At 53.5% G+C, this 21770-nt stretch overlaps 1 protein-coding gene across 1 annotated transcript; it reads right to left on the reverse strand.

The window, feature by feature from the left end:
* Window positions 1–4493: 4493 nt before the first annotated feature.
* On the reverse strand, window positions 4494–21770 carry STMN3 (stathmin 3). The gene is made up of 5 exons (XM_074843681.1): window positions 21479–21770; window positions 12412–12507; window positions 11774–11949; window positions 10783–10974; window positions 4494–10276 (listed from the first exon to the last, which is right to left on the reverse strand). Exons 1-5 carry the CDS (start codon window positions 21495–21497, stop codon window positions 10217–10219), a joined length of 543 nt encoding a protein of 180 aa, XP_074699782.1. The 5' UTR covers window positions 21498–21770; the 3' UTR covers window positions 4494–10216.

Consider the following 21770-nt stretch of genomic DNA (forward strand, 5'->3'; position numbering starts at 1 on the left):
GGGGGGGGGGGTTGTGTGTGAGGGGGGGAGCGGGGCTCCGCCGCGCGCGGCTCTCGGGGCCCCCCCCCCCCCCCGCGCAGGCGCAAGGCCGGGCCCGGCGCCCGGGACTTATTTCGCGGGGGCGCGCGCGGCCCGAGCTGGTGTGAAATAGCGACCGGGGCGGCGCGAGGCGCATGCGCGCGGACGGGGGGGGGGACCACGGGCACGCGGCGGGCACCGGCGGGGACTCGGGTGCTGCGGCGACAGTCGCCGCCGTGGGGGATCCCCTGGGCCCTGCGTGTTTCCCTGTCCCCCCGCCAGGGCCCTGCGTGTCCCCGGTGTCTCCTCCGTGCGTCTGTGTCTGTGTCCGTCCGTCCGTCCCCGGGGTCCTCCGTGACCCCCCCACGAGGTTCAGCATGTCCCGTGTGTGTGTGTGTCCCACAGGGCCCTGTGTGCTCCCCATATCTCCTCCACGCCCCTCGTGCCTCCTGTCTGTCCCCCCCCTGGGCCCTGCGTGCCCCCCATGCCTCTTGCATGCTCCCCTCTGGGGTCCTGCGTGCCCCCCGTGTCTCCTGTGTCGTCCCCCCCCCCCCCCCCCCCCCGGGGTCCCGCATGCCCCCCTGTCTCCTGCGTGCCCCCCCCCCCCCCGAGTTCCTGCATGTCCCCTGTGCTTCCTGCATGTGTATGCCCCCCCCAGGGCCTTGAATGCCCCCCCGTGTCTCCTCCATGTCCCCCCTGTCTCCTGCCTGCCCCCCCCCTCCAGCTCCCCCCATGCATTCCTTCCAGGGCTGGTGCATGCTGCCAGCTGTCTGTCACACACCCCCCCCCATTCACCCCCCCTCACATACACCCAGCGTCTTTGTGCCCCCTGCACCCCCAAACGTGCCCAGGGCTCCCACATACCCCCCAGGTCACAGCCTATGTATGTACCTTGGCGTGTGTGCCCCCCCTGCCCCCCAAGCGCAGTGTGGGGGGGCCGGGTGTGTATTTCTTCCCTCCCTCCGTCCCCGGGGGTGTATGTGCTGTTTGGGGGTGCAGAGCAGCGCTGGTGGGGAGCTTTGGGTACCAGCCTTTGCCAGCACCGCCCATACCAGCCCCTGCAGCATTTCGGGGTGTCCCGCACCCCGCCTGGGGGGGGGTTGTGGTGGGTGGCCAGGCCATGCGGGTTCAGAAGAGGCGTCAAGGTGGCACCGGTGACCCTCCAGCCTCTCCCGAGGGAGAGCTGCCAGCGTCCCTTTGCCAATTCTCTCACATTCATGGTACACGCTGCAGCCCCGGCGCTGCTTAGCCTCCGATTCGAAAGGCCCAATAAAAACTAGAGATAAAGAAGTTCTCCGAGGCCTCTTTTTACTGTCCTTATCAGCGACGAATTATAACGGAGAGATAGAAAAGTGTGTTTTGCAGCTGGAAGAGAAAGTAGCCGTGTCCGCGCGGTGTTTCGGTTCAGCGGCGGTTTTTCACGCCGCTCTGCAGCGTTGGGGTGGGTCGTGTCTGACTTAATGTTGCTGGTAAGTCATGATCTGACTTAAATTAACTAGTTAGAGGGTGACCACGCTTGGTCTTTCTAAGAAATCTTGAATTTTGTGGCACCGAGGTGCTGTGCCTATTTTCCTGTGGCAAATGCAGGGGCTCACTGAACTACATCCACTTTTTTTAAGAGCCCGGGTTGGTGGTCTAGAGCAAACCTCACACAAAAAGCGAGCAGTGCTGCGTTTGCTGTGAGGTCGTAATCTCTAAAATCCCTCTGCCCAAGAGGTCTGCGGGCTGTCCCCGAGCTTTGCAAAGCTCCAGTGCAAAGGCCATTCAGCGACAGAGAAGTGCCGTCGTCCGTGGAAAGTGGGGGGGGGGCTCCACTGTTCTGTGGGGGGGCTCTGCTGTTCGATCCGGGGTCTGCGATTTCCTGCCCGTGGCAGAGCCCGGGAGCTGCCCCCCAAACTGCTGCACCCAAGACGTGCTGCTGCATCTCAGCACTAAATAGCGTGCTGCGGGTTTCCCCCAGCCACCTCAAATTCTCACAGGTTTTGGTGTCATTTCTGCCGTTTCTGGGCTTACCCTGCAAGCTGTGCCCGCGCGGGTTGGGGGTTTGAGAGGCGTGCAGTGATTTTTCGGGGAGGACTTTTCCCACGATCTTACCGCATCGAGCTTTTTCTGCGAGTGGGGGTGGTTAACACGTTCTGAAAAAGGAAGAGCCAGACCAGAGGCCCGTGAATCTCTTTTTGAAACACTGAATCTCTTTTCTGAAACCCTCGATGTGTTTTAATTCTGTCGGCTTTTCGCAGCTACTTGGCGAGTGGCTTTTTCTGCCTTGCGCTGGGTGTGGCTGGCCCGGTTTGGTCTGGTTAGCAGTCTTTTCTACATTAATTTCTAATGAACCTGTCTGATGGATTTGTAGTGGTTTATTTAATGCTTATTTTTCCGAAGGCTCTTCCTTTTCTTTTTCCGTCCTCCCCATCCAAACCAACCCTGCCCAATAACCAGCTGCCAGCTCTTTTGCTTTCCAGTTTACCCAAGCTAATACTCGTTAAAGTGATATTTCACAAGGAATTGTATTTCTTTTCCTTCTCCAAGATAACCAACGGTCACCAGCCATGTTCGTTCACCCTCTAGACATGGTGACGCCCTTTTCCGTGGAAGCCTGTCTGTATTTCTACCAACGTCTCTGTCAGCGGCTCCTTGGGGACCTGCCCTGGCAGCTGTGTCCTTGGGACCTAAGTGGGGCTGGAGGAGGCAGATAAAAGGCCCCTCTGCCACCAGAACTGGCTCCCTCCGGCGCCCAATGGCATAAGAAGGTGGCAAACCCACAGCGACGCTGCCCTGCTCCAGTTTTCCCAGCAGCCTGTGGCCTCTTGGAAAGCAAAACCTTGTTTTTGCCATCACACCCCAGGCAACGGGAACCTCCCTGGGCTCCTCCCCAGAATTTCCCTCCTGGCACTTTATCTGCTCACTGCCTCACTGTCTTTATCAGCTCTTTACCGGCTGCCAGGCTCCTCTCAGCCCTAATGCCAGTGAGGTTGCTGAGAAGGGATGGCCTGTTTTCTTTCAAACCTTTAGCAAATCACCCTGCAAAATTTATTTTTTTTTTGTTTTGCCTGCCCAGGTGTGTTTTTGCATTTACCTTGCCAGAGCCGCTGTTCTCTTCCCCTCGCTCAGACACAGCTCGAGCACTTTGTAGGGATCCTTCCAAGAGTTACTTAGATATTTTGCTTTCTTGGCCTGCTTTTGATCTTTGAAGCAGCATTTTGGTGCGTGCTACAATCTGGTCCAAAACATCAGTATCGTGTCTTTAAGCCCCCTCGGTGCTGCCTGCAAGCGCTCGGCCCCGCAGGGCTGCAGGTGTGGGCAGAGGCTCGAGGGCAGTGGGAGCCTCTGCGTCGCCTCCTGCTCCTCCCGTCCCCCCTCTCCCCAGCACATCCCCATTCCTCTGTGGTTTTCTCCTTCAGATCACAAGAGGATGAAGGATCTGACTTAAATTAACTAGTTAGAGGGTGACCACGCTTGGACTTTCTAAGAAATCTTGAATTTTGTGGCACCGAGGTGCTGTGCCTACTTTCCTGCAGCAAATGCAGGGGCTCACTGAACTACATCCACTTTTTTTAAGAGCCCGGGTCAGTGGTCTAGAGCAAACCTCAGACAAAAAGCGAGCGGTGCAGCGTTTGCCGTGAGGTCATTATCTCTAAAATCAGGAAGGTCCCGCTGCAAAAATAGAATTCCTGTTTGTGCGTCCCCGCGCACACATGGGAAGAGCATCGGGCAGAGGCTGCTCGGCCGCCGCCGTGACCCCGCTGCGGTGATGGCCCCAGCGCTGGCCGCCCCCCTCGGATGGAAGAGCTGCCCTGGGAATTAAAATTTCCCACCTCCTGGGCTGAGCTTCTCAGACACCAAGGCGGGAGGATCCTTTCCACAGCAGCTGGGGAAGCGGCCAGGCACCTTCCCCTCAGGTGTCCCCATGGAGCACAAAGTTCCGTGTTTTCAGCTGCAGCTTTTTGGACATTTTTGTGTATCTGGCCCCAGGGATGTGATTCGGAGCGTTGGCCGTGCAAGGTCTCCTGGGTTAGGGGCCCCTCTCCTTGGGAACCCCGGCCCTGCTCCCCAGGGGGGAAGGCTGGATCATTTCTCAGGAAAAGCTCGTTAAGCAAGCGCTGGATTTCTTACAAAAAAGAAGCTCACGTATTTTCCAGAACTGGATTTATGGTATTTGTAATTGTCTTTTATCTTTTTCAACCTTCTTCTGTAAAGACTTGGCATACCCTCACCTTTCCAGCCCCAAGGGATGTCAGCAGCACCCTCATTCAAGCATTTTATTATTTTTTTCCTCTGAGAATGGTGATAAACTGTGGGTGTCTGCGTCTTTTATGTTGGGTGCAAAGTGCTCATTTAGCCTACAGATGCTTAAAGTCTATTTTGTTAAATCTTTAGGTCAATTTTCTGTTTAATGCATTTTATTAGTATTCTCACAATACAAAGAGAAGCCTCAGAACTAAACCGATCCATTTATGGAGAGAGACGGACACATATGGTTTCATACCAAGTTTATTTCTTTTTTTTTTCTTTTTTCTTTTTTTTTCATAATCACTTCTTTTGCACAACAACAACCTCAAGTTGACAATGAAATGCACGCGGTAGACCGAAGGGAACCGGACAAGGCTCTGTTAGTGATGGAAAGTCCTTCCACGACACCGCGCCAGCTCCCCACCCGGCTGCCCCCCGCCCCCGGCACGAGCAAAGGTGGCCCAGGCTGCGGCGGGAGGAGTGAATCCTGCCCGGGAGGGCAGCCGGGGTGCTGAGCCCTGGGGTTCTGGCTCAGCCCCGCGGCCACGCAATCACCTTCCAAACCTCTGCCTGCAGCCCTGGGCCAGTTTATTCCTCCCGGGGTGGACGGTTGTGTACCACGACTCGGTACTTGGGTACTTTCCATTTTCAGAGCACTTTAGAGACGTGGATGCGTCGGCTCTCCCGCAGTCCCCGTGGGGTAGGGAGCGTCCGTGTCCCCTTGGCACGGGGAGGGGGGAAACTGAGGCATGGGGGATACCCGGGGCTGGGATGCCCGGCTGCCCCCCGCGCTCGGGTCCCACCGTCCTGGCGGCGGGTGGGGGCAGCTGCCTCCCTGCACCCCGGGGACCGCAGAGCACCCAAACGTAGGCGTTGGCCAGTGCCCCTCTTCTGCTTTACTTAAAGACAACTGACTACAAAGGTGGAGTTTATTGGTCTTACTATGTCATCTCATCCCTAGCATGGATAGTAAGAAATCTCTAGCACCGTAAACAGCCATTCCCTGACTCATTTCAAGTGGTATAAGAGTGTATGTGCATATATCGTTTCCACGTATGCATTTCTGTGCGTGTGTGCACAGCCCAGTGCACAGCCACTGCGAGGGAGGGAAGTAATGCAGCGGGAGGGAATTAAACGAACCCCATGAGACGGGCTTTGCAGAGCCAGGGCCAGAGACTCACACCGGGCTAAGCAAAAGCAAGCAAGCTGAAGGTTACATTGGAAAAGGAGCAGCGATACCGACCTACCCCCATGGTAGGATGCATGCAATCGTGAACTGCCACCATCCTGGAAGGTCAACTCAAAGGTAACCCCACGTCTGGGTCACAGCAAGATTTTTTAATGACTCAAAAAGAATAAGACAAGGAATAGGCTCAGTCCAGAAGCAGTCTGAGGGGCCAGCAGCCTTGAAACACCCGTTCACGGACAGAGCTGAGCTCTTTGCTGTAAGGGGTGATGTGAGCGCAGAGCTTCAATTTGGGATACGAGCCCCGTTGTCCCAGCTCTCCCACAGCTTCACTCACCACCTGGCTGTCGGTGCCAGCTGGGAGCTCATTTAGCTTCAGCGTCTCTGTCTTGCTCGAATCAGAGGCCCTTCTCCAGGACAGCTCTTTGGAAGGTGTATACATGCACGTAATAAATTGCCACCATCTCGTCTTTCCTCCCTCACACAACTGCAAACGGTCGTGGTCCGGGCAGGGACGCTGCCAGCGCCCTGAGGATGTTCTCCCTACCAGGCACGAAGTCTGGTGTTCACACGCTGCTGCAAAAATGGGGCTACTAATTGTGGTTACAAAGCTTAATTGATAAACACCTCCGGGAATCAATGAAGAACCTCAAGCCCGACCATAAGGAAGGTGGCCCCGGGAACTGGGGGGCTGCGTGTCGCGCCGGCAACCGCGGTACGTGGGAACGGTCCGGGAATGAGGGAGGCTGGGACGGTAAGGATGTTAATGAGGATACTTAATTAGTCTCAATTGAGGCATGAAGTATGCTGCCGCACACAACCGCTAGCAACCCTGGGAGATGGAAAGGCATGAAATGACCGCGATCCCGGGCCGGGCCGCGTGCTGCCGGTCAGGTGCGGCGCCGCGTGAGCCGCTGGCACCGGCAGCACCGTCCCGGTGGGTTTGGAGCGGCGCGGCGGGTGGGTGGACACCCCTCGTCCAGCCGAAACCGCGGGAGCTGGTGCAGGCAGCCAAAGCAATCACACATTTCCCTGATAGCGTCCAGTGGCACTGGACAAATGTCAAGCTCCCGAACATCCCTGCTACATTCACCCGCACCGGGCCAACATCGCTCTGCTGCACCCAAAGCACCCGGCCCCACGGATGAGGTTGTTTCCCTGCAGCAGTTCCCTGACACTACCGATGCAAAACTCTCCCTGCACATCCCTGCTCCTCTGACGCAGGAGCTTACCCTGCAGTAACACGTTTTCCAGCCACGTCCACTGTCCCTCACAGCACCGACCTGACGGAGGGGAGAAAAAAGGAGTTTCCCAGTGCTCACACCTGCGTGAGCACTGTGTGCCGGGCCACTCTCCTGCACATTTCCCATGAGATTTTTTGCCAGGCAAAGCTATTGCAGGAATAAGTCCCCACCTGAGATCCAGGCTGGCCTCTGGGGAGCGGGAGGAGAGCGGGACTGGGGCCCTAAGCTGAGAGCACAAAGGCAGACGCAGGCAGGAACCGAGTCCAGGGACTCGGTAGCTATTTGGGGATGACGGCTCTACCCAGCACAGCCTGCCACCAACCGCTCCTGCTTCAGCACACGCCAAACCTCGCAGCTCCTCCGGCCTCCCCTGGGGCTGCAGGGAACAGCCTGGACCCCCTTACAGGAGGAGGTTTGGGTTAACACTAAATTATATGTACCAGAATTGAAGCATCACCTCTCAGCCCTTCCCTCTCCTCCCCAGCACGAGGAGCAGCCTGTCCCCGCTCTCACCGCCCTGCCCGCAGGACTCAGCTGCCTCCAGCTCCCGACGCCGTGATTTTCCAGCTGCTCTCTGGTCCGGCATCCCACCCCGCCAGCAGCCTGCCTTCACCCAGCCCAGCCTCCGACTCCTTCTGAGCCCCAAGGAGGGAGTGAAAACGGTCGTTTCTCTTGTTTTAAACTCCTGCTCATGAGTACAACATTTCTGATAATAATAATCATAATAATCATAGTACTAAAAACAGTATTTACAACAAGCTCCAGGTCAGAATTACACACCAAGCAAACACTCAGCACCACAGAGAGTAGGACAGGGTTAATATCTCGCAGATACCTTCTCAGATCCCACCAACGTGGGACACAGACATTTGACAGTTTCAACCATTTCTTACACACAAACATTTCGTTTAAATTACTTTTAAATTCTTTTTTTTTTTTAAACTTTTTAAAATTTCTCGTCACTATATGAATGAGGTGATGCTGGCGGTGATGCCGCGCTCTACACAGATGCTTATCTAAGACAGCTGCTACTATAAACTGATCATTAGCTACTGTTAAGAAATTCAACCCTCAGTTTCCTTCCCTTTTCCCTCTTTGCCCTAAATCTTTTTTTTTTTTTTTTTTCCCACTGACAGTGCTGGGGCTTTCTAACAGTCCTGTCGTCCCCCTGGCCCAGGCAGAGGGGTTTGGGAGTAAGGTAGCCCTTCCTTTTAGGAGCAGAGTCCCCTGACATCAAACTGTGGCCATCGAGGGATCCCTCCCGAATCCAGCTGGGACTTCTGGGGAGATTAGCAAAGAGCCCGGGATTTGATCTCCAGCAGCTGCTGCTCTTTGGCTTTTGGGGGGGTTTCTGCGACCGCCTGATGCTCACCCCAGACTGTAAGCAATTCTTTACCTAATTAAAGAACAAGGTAGACAGAAAACTCCAGCTTCTGACAAGACTCAGTGATGATTTCTTTTTCAGAGGGGAGAGGCAAGGGTTGTGGCCTCTCGCCGTTCCCCATGCAAACCCCTCATCTGCTCTAGCTCCTCATCGCTGCCAGCCATTGCCCCCCGGGGAGCCCCACGCCCCCCTCTGCACCCCCTGTGCACAGAAATGATTCCCCAAAGATCCTGCAAAACCCACCGCAGGAGTCCCTCATCCCACCCACAGAACGGCTCTTCAGAGGCACAGCTAACTACCAATTACTACTAATTAAATATCTCGGTGCCTTGGATGCCCCTTTGGTTTATTCTGGGGTCTGAGAGGGCAGCCGGGACGGAGGGGCCATCGCGAGGAGGAGGGAGCGGTGCCGCGGTGTCAATACCACCCACGCACCCTGCGCCCGAAACTCTGTTAAAAAAATAACCACCCAGTAATCTCCAAGCGCAGGACAGAGAGGAATTCTTGTTACCTTCTGCCTCAAATGAAAGCAGCTTCCACCATCTCCTCTGCTAAACCTCGCCGCAGGACCGCGCTCTGGCAGGGCTGAGTCCCCAGCACCGCGTCCCGCGAGGCCCCGCTTGCCGGCGGGTGGCCATGCCCTGCTCTTCAGATGCAACATCTCCGCTTTGTTTTTCAAGGCAGAAGCAGAGCTGGGGCCGGGTGAGCAGGTCTGTGGATCTCAGCGGGAGGTTGGCAGCCCCTCGCAGTGCGCGGTGCCTGCCTGGAGCTTGGCCACCTTCGTAAGCCGGGACACTAGAAGATGAGGAATCTGTGGGCTTTGACAGTCACCTATTTAGATCAAGATGTTACTGCCATTCTTGCACGTTCTCTGTTCATCCCTACCTCAATCAAGAGACAAGTTTTTCTTAAAAATAGGCCTTGAAAAGCTAAAGATAGACAAGGAATGAGCATGGGGACATCTCTTCACCCCTTACTGCAGAACTGCTCCCCTCTTAGCTCCATCTCACCCAAAGCCACGGGTCTGGAGGTGCCCTGACTCCCCAGCCTACGAGCCAGAGCTCCGGGGCTCATCTGGCAACCTCTGGTCTCGGTGTCTGCCCTGTAATGGCACCGAAGAGTCCCATCCATCTTTGGAAAGAGGGAAGGATGACTATTCTGTTCACTAAAAGACTATTTCACAACCATGCACCGTCTCTACTGGATTTTCTTTCTTACTGGAGTGACAACTCGTGTTGCGGGAGCGCTGGAGAGGCCGCAGACCCAGCGCCCTCTCCCAGGGCTCCCGTGGAGCCGGGGACGCAATCGCCATCCGCGGTTCTCCCGGGCTGCTCGGCCAAGACCTCTCGGTCCCCGCTCTGCCAGGGAGAGGGTGGCTCAGTCTAGGGGCTCCTCCAGCTCGCGGCCCACCAGGGCGTCCGGCGGTGCCTGCGGTGACGGGGCCTTGCCGAGACGGGGACTCCCCTCCCGAGCTGTGGGTGGAGACCCTCGCCTGCCTCCCCACGGGCTATCAAAGAATCATCCAGAGGTGGGGACTCTGGGTCACTGCCTGCCTGGGCTGGCTCCCGGCGCAGCCATGAGATGGGGGTTTCTGCACACCGCGACTCCGGAGCCATCCCATCCCTCTCTCCTTCCTTGCTCCTACCGCTGGCAAACATGGGGCTGTTCCCTATTCCACTTCACACACAGAAATTGTCACTTACTTCCCATTATTCTGAAACTGATATTTGGCTCAGAGCAAACACCAAGAGGAGTAAAAGCCCTGGATAAGAAATCCGTATCTCCGTGACACTGCTGGTTGAATTTATTAATATCTTAATTATTTTTTACATCAGTTTAAGAAATATTTTTTTTTTAAAAAAAGGACAAAACCCTCCAAAGAAGCTGTTTGATTGACTGATTGATCAATTGATTCTCTATTTCATGTGAACTAGTTGCTATTCTGCTTAGAGGTCCCTATGATCTGTGAATCCCCACAAGTACTGACGATTAAGGATGCAGAGATAGAGAAGCGTGTAGCTGGGGGACGAACACCAGGGGAGGGGGGGATGGAGAACCGAACGTCGCATCTAGACAAACAAAATAAAATGTGTTGGTTGGTCGATTGGTTGGTTTGTTAACAGGAATCAGGTGCTAGATGTGTAGAAAAGCCCTTTATCCAGAGATCTCCTCCCGCTGTTCCTTGTTCCTGCGAACTTCAGCTGCGTGCAGTTCCTGCAAAGACGGGAGAGACGACACCAGGGTAACACTTTCTGCTCTTGCACCCTCTATTTTCCTCCTCTCCTGCACGCAGGATTTGCATCAGAACAAAAAAAAGTGACCAGGTTCCCATCTGACGCACCCCAGGACAGTGGGTTACGCCTGCAAGGAGTGAAGCGTCTCCTCCGCAGGAGCCCGGCGGTGACACAAACCTACAGCGAACGCACTCACAGGTCCCCTTGTCTGCAAATCCCCTCGGCCATGCAGCCCCTGCACGCGGGGTGGGCCTGATCCTGTGCCTTTGAGCTTGCACTTACCAAGATCAGCCAGACGGTGTTTTCTCTACGGACCCTGAAGGACACATTCCCCCTCCTCGTGCTGCTCTGGAGCGGAGCTGCTCCACAGCCCGTGTTCCATCAGCAACGAAACGCCCTCTCCCCTGTGCCCATCGCTCCGGGATGACCCCCCAAACCCCGCCATGGGTGTCAGCACCCAGCCCTCTCCCAGGACATCGCACTCGCCTTCTCGCGGAGCCGCTCCCTCAAGGCGGCAAGATGTGCTTCACGGATCTCCCTGCTCAGCTCCATCTTGTAGTTGAGCTTCTCCTCGGCCAGGCGGCTGAAGTTGTTGTTCTCCTCCAGCGCCTTGTGCAGCACCTCCCGCTCGTGCTCCCGCTTCTCTGCCAGCTGCTTCAGCACCTGCGCCTCCTGGGTCTGCCGAGGCAAGGCGTCGGGAGAGGTGTGAGGCAACTCAAGAGACTCTTCTAGCCGTCAACTCCCCCAAGAGGCTTTCTGACCGTCTCCTCTGCTCCAAACCACTCTGCCACCCGCCTCCATCCCATAACACTCTTGCCTGGAAGACACTTTGACACATTTTTCCTCCTATGGGGCAACGTCTGCTGGGTCCGGTGTTCCAGGCAGGCAGGTGACACAACGTTGTGCCCACTGGCTCAGCAAAACTGAGGCGACACGTCTGCAGGTGCAGAGTCCCCTCTCCGAGTGCCACCTCATTCTTCAAACCATTTCAGCTCCCTCTCCTCTTACCCTCCAACATTTGTAACATTTCTATTTATTTTCCCTTTTCCAATAGTTTTCCCCAGAAGACATTTTATACAGTGCTCACCATAAAGTGGGGCACAGCCAGCTGGTAGAGACACAAGGCTGTGTTTAGGTTTGGAGTTTCAGTTTGTGTGTGACCAGCTGCTGCATCTCCTGCAGAATTAGCTGGTGAGAACCGTCGCCCAGCCGGGTCACACGCGGAGGAGCGAGAGGACCCTGTACTGTGTGGTTTTAAGAATAGGAGGATGACGACAACGAGCACTGAGTCCAATTCCCTGCCTAAACCAGGCTGCAGAACCTCACTCCATGACTCATCTGACAAGTGGAATATAATAATAAGTGCAGAAATACTATTTCCAGACATTTTTGATTGCTCCTGCTAAGCCAGTTTTAGGGTTTGGTGCAATCAGTACCCGTCACAGAAAAGTCACAGCTCTACAGCACATCTTGTTACCTTCCTCCTCTCTTCTGCAGCCTCCAGCCTCCTCTGCAGCTCCTCCAGGGACAGGTCCTTCTTCTTGGGGGGGGAGGAAAGGATCGGGCTCTCAGGAGATAAATCTGAAGGGGACTTCAGGATCACTTCGAAGCTCTGGCCCGATGCCCTCTTATCCAGCTGCTTCACCTCCATATCTTTGGGGGGGAAAAAAAACCCAGAGGCTCTGTGGACCTGTGACCCTCAGGGGAGAGTTCACCTGAGGGCACCGGTGTCTTCACATAGGAATTAAGAGTGTGCCCATGTCCTGACCTGGGTGATTTTGTTCTGTGTTCAAAATTTCCTGATTAGTGATCAGCTTCATCCCCCCCAGGACAACACAGTTAATTTCATTTCACAGCACAATTACAGAAAGGCCAGCCTGCTGTTAACACCTGGTACGTCACCCCAGTATGAAGCAGCTGGCCAGTGCAAGCAGTTTCTTTCTGGGAAAATGTAGGTTACATTAATAAAATAAACTGTGAAAGGAGACAAAACATGAGCCAAGACATGGATTGCTGCTCCTGGATGGGGCAGCCCAGTGTGCTGACAAGCTCCCCTGGTACCTCAGGAGCATCACGCAAGCGATGCCGCCGCTCCCGCGGGAGCAGGTTACGTACCTCCATACTGGTAGATGGTGTTGGGATGGGGCTGGGTGTGGAAACAGGAGCAGATGAGGGAGAGCAGAGACAGCTCCTTCATTTTCTCCTTGTAGGCTGAAAAATACAAAAGAGCAATGAGAAGAGAATCTAATGGCAACAACAGCTCTTTTTCATGGAGAAATGAAGCAAGTAGACACAAGAAAACCCATTGGCAGCTACCGGACTCCATGGAGGCTTTTCCAGGCTGCCAAAGCTTGCCAGAAGGTCCCCAGGGAGCGTCCGTTCTAGAGCAGACTGAATTATCTGCCAGAGTGGCAAATGTCACAGGAAGACATGCAGTGGGAATTTACAACATCTAGAGTTTCTGTGCAGGATTTTCCCTCCAAAGGAGCTGAAACGCTGCAGCCCGGGTAGTTAACCACGTTGGGACAGCTGCCCAGACCCTTCCTCCACTCCACTTCCAGACTCAGAGGTAAAATGACGCCCATCAACCCTCGGGAACATTCGGAATATTTCACAATTCAGCATTTCTGACATCAGGGTGAAGAGGTAAGATGTGGAGAAAAAAATGGGCATTTGAGTGATGAAACGGTTCAGGGGTGTTGCTATCGGGGGGAAGTGCTGCAACCCAGCTTCCCCAAGTACCTCCTTCCCTGCAGGAGCAGAGAAAGGAGGATGTAAGTGGATTCTGTCACCACCTTGGCCCACACAGGCAGAGGTTGATGCTGGTCTGCAACCACAGTACATCACAGAATCATCAGAGAATGGTTTGGGTTGGAAGGAACCTTAAAGATCACCCAGTTCCAACCCCCTGCCATGGCAGGGACACCTTCCACTAGCCCAGGTTGCTCAAAGCCCCGTCCAACCTGGCCCCCAACCTTCTGCAAAGGACAGGGAAATACATAATCCCTTTGAGCCCTCCAGTTTTCTCATCATCCCTGTGACTGGAGGATGCACTACGGCATCCTCAGCGATCTCAAGTGCTGCCCTAACGACACACAGCTCGCACTGCGCCTGTTTCTGGGGCAATCTTCACCTGTAGTTTCAGTTTAGCACATTTAAGACAGCAAACTGTTAGTACAGGCTTGACAAAGAACCTCAGAATAGAAGGATGACTTGAAAACAGAGAGGTGCTCTGTCAGGCTGTCGAGCTTTTTATCACATCAGCGTAACCCTCACAGCCTCGCTGCTATGTCACAGGTCAGCAGCTGATGGCTCAGCGGTGGGAGCTGCTCTCTCACAGCGGCTGTGAGGCTCTGGCCTGGCCTGGCTGCTCAGGGGACACCCAGGCACATGGGGACAGGGTCTTCATGGCCGCGTGTGCTGCCAAACCTGCCCTGAGCCTCCTCGTGCCACCCTTCCTCCTGCCTCCACCACAGGGCACAGGAATTCTGGCGTCCAGCCTTGGCTCTGCCTCTGGATTTCCCACGTCCTTGTGCTTCTGGCCTGGGTTTGTCCCTTCCTTACTGAGCTTCTGTTTCAACCTCTGGCCAGGGGTGAACCTGCAGCCTGGCTGCCAATGCCACCTTCATAGCAAGACCCTTCACCGGGCCAGGAAGGGGAAATGCCCAAAACTTTGTGATATGGAGAGACGTTAGATGCAGAACAATTTGGAAAAGAAAAAAAAAAGTCACCCTGTGTTCCGTATGCCCTCAGGAACACCTTTCAGCTCTTCTCTGCCTTCCCACGGCTACTCAGGTGGGAAAACAGTGGTTTCTATGCCTACTGCACTTATTTTTCCTCCTAGGTACAGAACTTCACCCTAATTAACACCCTCCTTTTGCTGACTGACAGTCCCTGCAGCTCAGACCTTTACTGAACATTTTCCAGTTCACTCCACATTCTGATTTTAATACCCTGCCCAGCCCTGCTGTTAAATGTAAACCAAACAGGACCAGTTTACATCAGCAGTGCCAGCCACAGAGCAGCCCATCTTTGATTTTGTTCTTAATGAGAAAAATCTTTGGAAAGCCTCTGAGAGGGCTGTATTGTGCTCGAAGTCGTGGCATGCAGCAGTAAGCTAATGTATCTCATAATGTGCTGCCAGGAGCCCTGAGGAGGGTCCCCTGGATTAAACGAGAGACATTATCATTTAATAGAGACAAACCACGCACCGAGGTCGTTGCTCCACCATTATGTCTGGCCCTGGGTGAAACCAAGACGTTAAGCAGATGTGCCACGGCCCTGGCCCGCTTGTTTAATTGTCTCCTAGCAGTTGTGACAGAGCACCGGGCTTTGTATTTCATGACTTGAACTTCAGTAGTTTCACGGTCCTCTTAGAGGAGGGTGTGCTGCAGTCCCGGCCTTTCAGGAGAGCTGCTGGAGTGATTTCGCAGCTGCCTCCATTCCACCGGGATCTTCCCTGCCCCGCTCTCCCGTCTGGAGAGCCAAGTGACCGTCCCCCTCCGTCAATTAAAATGAAAAGGAGCGAGAGGACAAAAGGACGCGGCTTCACTGTGCTTTAATGAGCTCTGGAAGTGCTGTGTTCCCCCGGCTGCACCCCGGCGCCAGCCGGCACATGCAATTAGCTGCATAGGGGCACGGGGCGGGGGAGGGGGGGACGGGGGAGCGGGGCTGGTGGCTCCCGGGGCACCGGAGACCACCGGGGGAAGAGCCCGAAGAGCCCCGACCAGCCCCCACCGCTGGGCAAAGCCGCTCCAGCCTCGTCGCTGCCCGGGGGGGTGTTGGGGGGGGACACGGGGGAAGCAGCGGGAACGGTGGGAGCGGACCGAGACCCCCCCCGCCGGTACCGGGGAGGGTCCGCCCGGCGCCACACCCCCACCCCCGCGGAGCTGTCCGTTCAGCACCACCGCCCGGAGCTGTCCGTTCAGCACCACCCCCCCACCCCGGGGACCCCCCCAGCAGCGCCAAGGCTGGGGGCTTCGGGATGAAGAGGCGGGGGGGAAGGATCGACCCCTGAAGGAATCACCCCTGATCCACCCCCTGAGAAATAAAGGGAGCCCTGCGACCCCCCCGCCTCTGCGACGGGACCGGTGGTTACACCCCGGGGGGGGGGACACGCATAAACACCCACAGTGACACTCTCATGCTCACAGGCTTTTGATCTGGCCTGTCCAGTGACAAAAGATACGTGGTAGGTGTGTCCACCGCGCTGTTGATAGGTTAAAATAAGAAAAGGCATCCTGCGAGGAGAGGCAGCTCCTCTGGTTCCGTAAGGAAAAGTAAAAAACGTAACCTCTGGGTCAGTGTTCAGGAGATTGTGTCGATGAAGATCAGACCCCCGCTCTCCTGAAGCAAGACGACATCTCAACCACACTGCGTCAGAACGGGCACGCTTAGAACTCACGGGGGTAAAAGATCATTGAAACCTCAGCACTAAAATTTACTTCAGAAGTGCCTGCACGCACACTTGCCAATAGATATGAGGTTTTGAGGACATATTTATGCCAGTGGACAAAATCCTTGAACTGAGGTAAGACAGTTGGCTGGTCAGAATGTGACGTGGCCAACAAGTCCCTTCCAGGAAAGACTTTATATCTTCCAGTGCACCATGCACGTATTTTAAGAACAATTAGACGGGAAATGGTGAACTTCTAATTTAAGCATCTATTTGCATTTTTTACTTCTGCTAAGTTAGTAAAATTAAATTCAGCTTACACTGAGCAAATATTACATATGTGTATAAATTAGTGAGGCTGCCTGTCTCCGTTCCCGCGATCCGTCTCCGTTCCCGCTGTCTCCCTTCCCAAGGGACCAAAGCATCGCTTTGGTCTCAGAGGTGCAACAAGAGCTTTGTCTCGCTGGTGGGTAGAGGATTAGGCCTGGCTGCTCGCTCAGCACCAAGCCACCGGGAGGGTCTGGGTGCTCCTGGTTGCTTTCCCTCGAGCGACTCATTTCCTGTGCTCCCTCTAGTGCTGCACAGTACCTCCTGCATTTCCCTGGCCCTGCTGCCTCGCTACAGACCACATTTCTCCATGCAAAGGGTTTGTTTGTCTCCAAGTTAACCCCTGGAGACACCGTCCAGCTGCTCCCCGAGCAGCTGCGGTGCAGGAGATGGAGGAACAGCCGGGGACGGGAGCGGTGCGTGAGCAATGGGAACCATCCTCCCGCTCGCGATGTGCCTGGCCAGTGGACCTCACCCATTTACTCACTAAAAAGTTTTGTTCTCTGCTTCCTACCCAGATAAAATGAAACTGCAGAGTGTTTGAGCAGCCTGTGTTTTTGTTCAGTGTTTCATGACGTCCAGCAGAAGAGAGCGAGGCCATTTAGGCACAACACTGATACAGTGTCATTCATAATGAACCAGAGGCACAGCAAGACTAATTTATGTGAATTCAGGCAATTTAAATGGATGAGACTGGATGTGCTATGTCTGACAGCAAGGTCAAAGGAAGGTTATTACAAGAAAATAATTTGGTTTGCAAAGATAACTTTGGAGAAGTGAAAAATTGCTTCCATAAAGAATATTATATCATGAAAAAAATGAGAACAGTCCAATTATAGATAGAACCAAAGCACAAATAGAAGGCAGAGAAACCAGAGGGATTGGGAACAGAGTCCTTCAGCACAAAGACTGCAATGCCACGTACACAACAAATGCAAGCGTAGTCCTTGATAAGCCTTGAGAATACAACAGACTCTAGATACTCTCACCTGCTACCAATCCCATCATCAAAATAATGGCCAGACCTTCACTTCAGTCTAATTCACTTCCACCTTCTTGCTTCCCAAATTCCAAAAACAGGTCAGCAGGAGAGCTCACACAACCAGAGAACACTAGAGGGTTGGGGTTTTTTTTCAGATCAGCACTTGTAGTCCACACTGATGCCACACACCATCTCAGCTGTTCACCACGAGATTTGAGGCCCAGAAATTACTGTGGGCTCATGTGGAATCAACCCTGGGAACAAGCAGATGCGAGGGTTCCTCTGCCTTCTGTCGGACATCTGCTAAACTATCACCCAGGAATGGTTTCCAGTCACCCGGCTCCTTCCCCCTTCGGTTTCATTCGCAGCTCATGAACGCCACATCAATCCGTGTTATGCACAGCCAATGGATTAGCAAATCACTCAGGCTGGAGCACTGGGACATGTGGGCTGCCCTCAGGAAAATAACCAGGGAAATCTCCCTTTCCACACGCTCAGCAAGAGAGAAGGGCCTGAGCTGGACCCACAGCCTGGGCTGGGCGAGTGATTGATTGTCAGGAAGAAGCATGGCCTGGGTTGCTTGATAAAGCAGATGAAGGAGCCAAATGGAGGCAGCTGTCCCAGGGTGTCTGTGGATTTGGGGCAAACAGATGTTCAGGGGGTCAGGTTTGGTGAGACAAAGAGCTACAAAGGAGCTGGGGATGGGGTAAGGCAGCGGTTCATGAGACAGGCAAAGACAGGAGTCCAGTGCCACGATGTGTCAGGTACGGACACGCCGTGTGACCACAGACAGTCATTTGGTCTCTCTGGGCCTTGGTTTCCTTTGCATTAACTGAGGATTATTGTACTTGCCCGTTACGCAGTGGTATTACTTGTAGAAACACAACCAGAGAATATAAGATTCTCTAGTACAGCACAGAACACGTAGAGGCACCTTGAAAGAATAAAAGGATTGTTTGGAAATATGCTGAGCAGCTCTTCAGCAGTTCGGCTGTGCCAAAGTGCTGCAGCACATGCACATGGTCTTTGGTTGCTCTCCAGCTCTTTTGTATTTCTAAATCACAGGCAAAAATTTGACCATCAGTTTAACTCCCCTCTGGATAGGAGATTTTTTTTTGGAAAAACATAAGCTTACACCTGGAAGAATAAAGCCCACGTCAGTAGGGCAAGCGGGAGGGATTTGCCAGGCATGTTGTTTCCAGTTAATAGAAGTTTTAGTGAGAAGGCTATAGAAGTTTTAGTGAGCTTCAGGTCCCTCCAAGTGTTGTCATCAAGAATCATCAGCCCCGTTCACCCCAAGAAAGCTTGAAGTTGCAATCTGTCCTGCTGCCCACACTGCTGTCACAAAGGTCTTATCTGCAGCCTTCCAGTTGCCACATCAGACCACTAAATCTCAGCTTTTCCTTTGCAGAAGGAGAATGTGCTCATCTGATAAAACAAGGCATTCACCAGATCTGAACCAACATTGGTAGGCTCCACAAAAGGGCTCTTTTGAGATATCTGAGGGATCCTCACAGAGGCTACATGGTGCCATCAAAGAAGGTATGATTTGTATTTTAGAAAGAACAAATATTTTCCAAGGATTTAGATCCCTCATTTGGATACAGTGGTAAAAATATATATATATATAAAATGCCTACAATGGATTCTTTTGGCTTGTAAAACTGAAATCCTGATAAAAGTACCATCAATTTCAAGGCCATATAGACTCCATCAACACCTGAAGAAAAAGAAAATAGTGATTTCTTGAGAACACAGAGATGGAGAGCTTGATAGAAAGGGCTCTGACTCTCCAGCACGGGCAGTAGAAGTGTCAGGACAGGACGATACCATACAGTGTCCACCAGCACCATCCAGAAAAGGGATTGAGGGGATAACCCAGACCTACCTAAAGTCACACAACTCTCACATTTTGGTGTAGCAGGGGAAAAGCTCAGGATCTGTTGAGGCACATTTACCATGCCCAGTCGTGAGGCCAGGAATGACAACCCGGTGTTTCCTCTTGGCTCCACCTTCTCAGACACACTAACGTCAGAGAAAAGCCCATGAGGCTGTCACCTTACTGCATCATTTCATAATCTCGAGTCTCTTTATTCAACCCCGATGCCTGCAAATGGTGGGGAGAGTTACGCAGCCCTGCAGAGTCCAGCCAGACGCCGCTTCCGCGGTGTGCAAAAGCACAAAGCCTTGTGCAGATGCTGCGGGGAGGAGGTGCGAGGGCTCTGCCCCTGCAAGGTCTGCCCGGCAGCAGGGCCAGCACCGCAGCTGAGCCCGCACTGAGCATGTGCCGCCGATTCCGCTGCTCTAGCACCAAACCCAACCACCGCGGCCAGGAGAAAACACCTGAGGTGGCAGGGAGGGAAGAGAGAGGACTGCTGCGCTGGGGGAAGCAAGCCCCGTTTCTTTTCATCCCAGGGATTGGTTGGTTTGTTTAAACAAACCCAAGAAAATCTTCCCTAGGGGGATAAGCCCCCGGGCACCAGCTGCAGACAATTGCAGCTGCTATCCCTTCAGCACGGATTTGCTCTTGCTGAGGATAAAGAAGAAAATAATGAAGAAAGCAAACAAGACTCTTTCCTTAATTTAAGGATTTGCTTGCCTTTTTCTCCTGCCGTTCCAGGGCACTCTCCATTCCTGCTGTAAGTGCTGTAGGCGATGGGGAGCTGCTCCCTGCAAAGGCAGCTGGGCGAGGTTCAGCCCTGCTCCCTCCCTTGGCAGACATCGCCCTATTCTCTTTCCTCCTGCCACAGCACTGGTTTCCGTGACTTTCTACTCCTTGAAATTGTTTCTCTACTTGCCCTGAGCCACAAGGAAGCATGGTTTCTCTGAAGCACACACTTCTCCATGGTCCTAAATCTCCTGTGACAGTAAAACTGCATCTTGGGGAAGATGAAATACGCCATAGGCATGGGGCGGGTTGGGAGGGTGAGAATGCACCGAGTGGAAAATGCGTGTTATGCCTATGCGTGTTTCATCTGCCACCTCGTCCATCTCAAGTTCGATGCAACCTTGGTTTAGATGGCTGGTAAGTCTGATCCGTCCCTCCCACCCCCACTCTGCAAACGAGGTCCAATCCTGTTCTGTAGGAGAGGAAGGCAGATGGGTGGGACCTCCCGAGCGTGCGTTGCCGCACACACTCATTGAGACAGGGATACTCGCAGAAATATGTACAATGGCTGGAGATTTTCTATCACAGAGACATATTTTTTCAATGCTCCTTTACCATCTTTAATTGCATGCAAAGCCCACTCGGGATCAGCTGCACCCTTGCACCCTTCCCACCCCCCCTCCATCTCTCTGTCCCTCTGCCTTTCCTGGTCTTTCAGAAGGAGAAAGGAATAGAAAATGCACAGCAGGAGACAGCAAAGGCCAGTGAAAGAAGCAAGAAGTGTTGCCTGGTCTCCTTCTGGCTGGTTCCCTGCCTGGGGGGCACAAAGCACTGCCCACTTTTCCTTTTTGTTCAGCTCTGTGTCCCAGCCCTCCAGGATTTAGCTTCCCCCGCCCAAGCCCCTCTTTATGGACTGCAGAATTCAGAGCCATTTCAAGAATAAACTTGTTGTTTTTTTTTTTTTTAAGAAAAGGACCCTCCAAACCCACCCACTGTTCATTGTAACATTTCAGGCTTTTCTTCTCCATCACCCACGTTCCCAGTTTCGGCCATTTGAATCCCTCCTCCCCAGTTAGAAGGGACAAGACACATCTTTAGGAAAGGGCTGGACGGAAGCAGCGCAGCATCCTCAGGGCAGGCTGCCATCCTGCAGGCAAACCCAACCCCGGCACCGGGCGCCTGGGCGACCCCCGTTAGTGCTGCAGGAGGGAGGAAGGGCTTCCCTTGCAGCATTTGATTTCACCCAACGCCATCAGAGGACCGCTCCCCTGGAGCATCTTCTGAGGAAGAAATGTGAGCTGTGAAGAAATCTAGGGATGGGAAACCCTGAGAATACACAGAAACCCATCCAGGTTATTCTGGTTGGGTTTGGGGGGATTTTCTAGGGCATTACTGTCAGTGTCTGGTCCGTGTCTTTCTTTCCATTACCCATGTAGGCAATACATGATCTTCACAAAATAAAATGTAAATGCTGATTTCTCTGCATCCAGTTACACAGCATGCACATTTTTTTTAGGGGGAAAAAAAAAAAGCTGTGTCACGTTACAAAAATAATAATTAATTGGCATGCAGCAGCATCTTCTTGTGGCACAATGTAACAGCAGCAATATTTTAAATTGGCAAGTTTATCACATGTGTATTCATATTAAAATAAAAAGCCCACCTGCTATCTTGCATCAGAGGGGTGTGTGTATGGGGGAGGAAGGGGAACAATGCTGCCATACCAGCTGCCTCCTCATCAGAGAACTCCCCCGAAACGCAAGGAAAAAAAAACCAAACCCAAACCCTCAGAATAATGATTAAAAAAAATAAAACCTGCTGGTTTTATGGGCAGGTTCATGACAAGCCCCCCAAAAGATGTCTGTCCTACCTGAGACGGTGCTGGCCATGCTGCGGCGGTGGGAGCGGAGCGGGTGCTGCAGGAGCAGGAGCGCAGGGAGCTGCGGAGGTGCTGCAATGCTGCGGGGAGGGAGGACTGACTCAGCTGGAGGGGGCTGCAGCCATCCGCGGCGGGGAGAGGCTGGAGAGCCCAGAGAAAGGGAAGGGGTGGAAAGAAAAAGAAGGGTCACTAGTTCAGAATATTAATTAGCGTATCAGGCCTCCTTTCCTGGGTGGCTTTGACGGCAGATCCCTCCCAGGCAAGACTGCCTGCCAGAAACACA

This window comes from Strix aluco, chromosome 17 (assembly GCF_031877795.1).
Source record: "Strix aluco isolate bStrAlu1 chromosome 17, bStrAlu1.hap1, whole genome shotgun sequence".
Classification (NCBI taxonomy): Eukaryota; Metazoa; Chordata; class Aves; order Strigiformes; family Strigidae; genus Strix; species Strix aluco.

Excerpts from the sequence above, each read along its gene's own strand:
- STMN3 (XM_074843681.1), bottom strand. Across the intron at positions 11,950-12,411 it reads CACCATCTACCAGTATGGAG|ATATGGAGGTGAAGCAGCTG; the intron begins GTACGTAACCTG and ends TCCCCCCCAAAG. Across the intron at positions 10,975-11,773 it reads CTGCAGAAGAGAGGAGGAAG|ACCCAGGAGGCGCAGGTGCT; the intron begins GTAACAAGATGT and ends TTGCCTCGGCAG.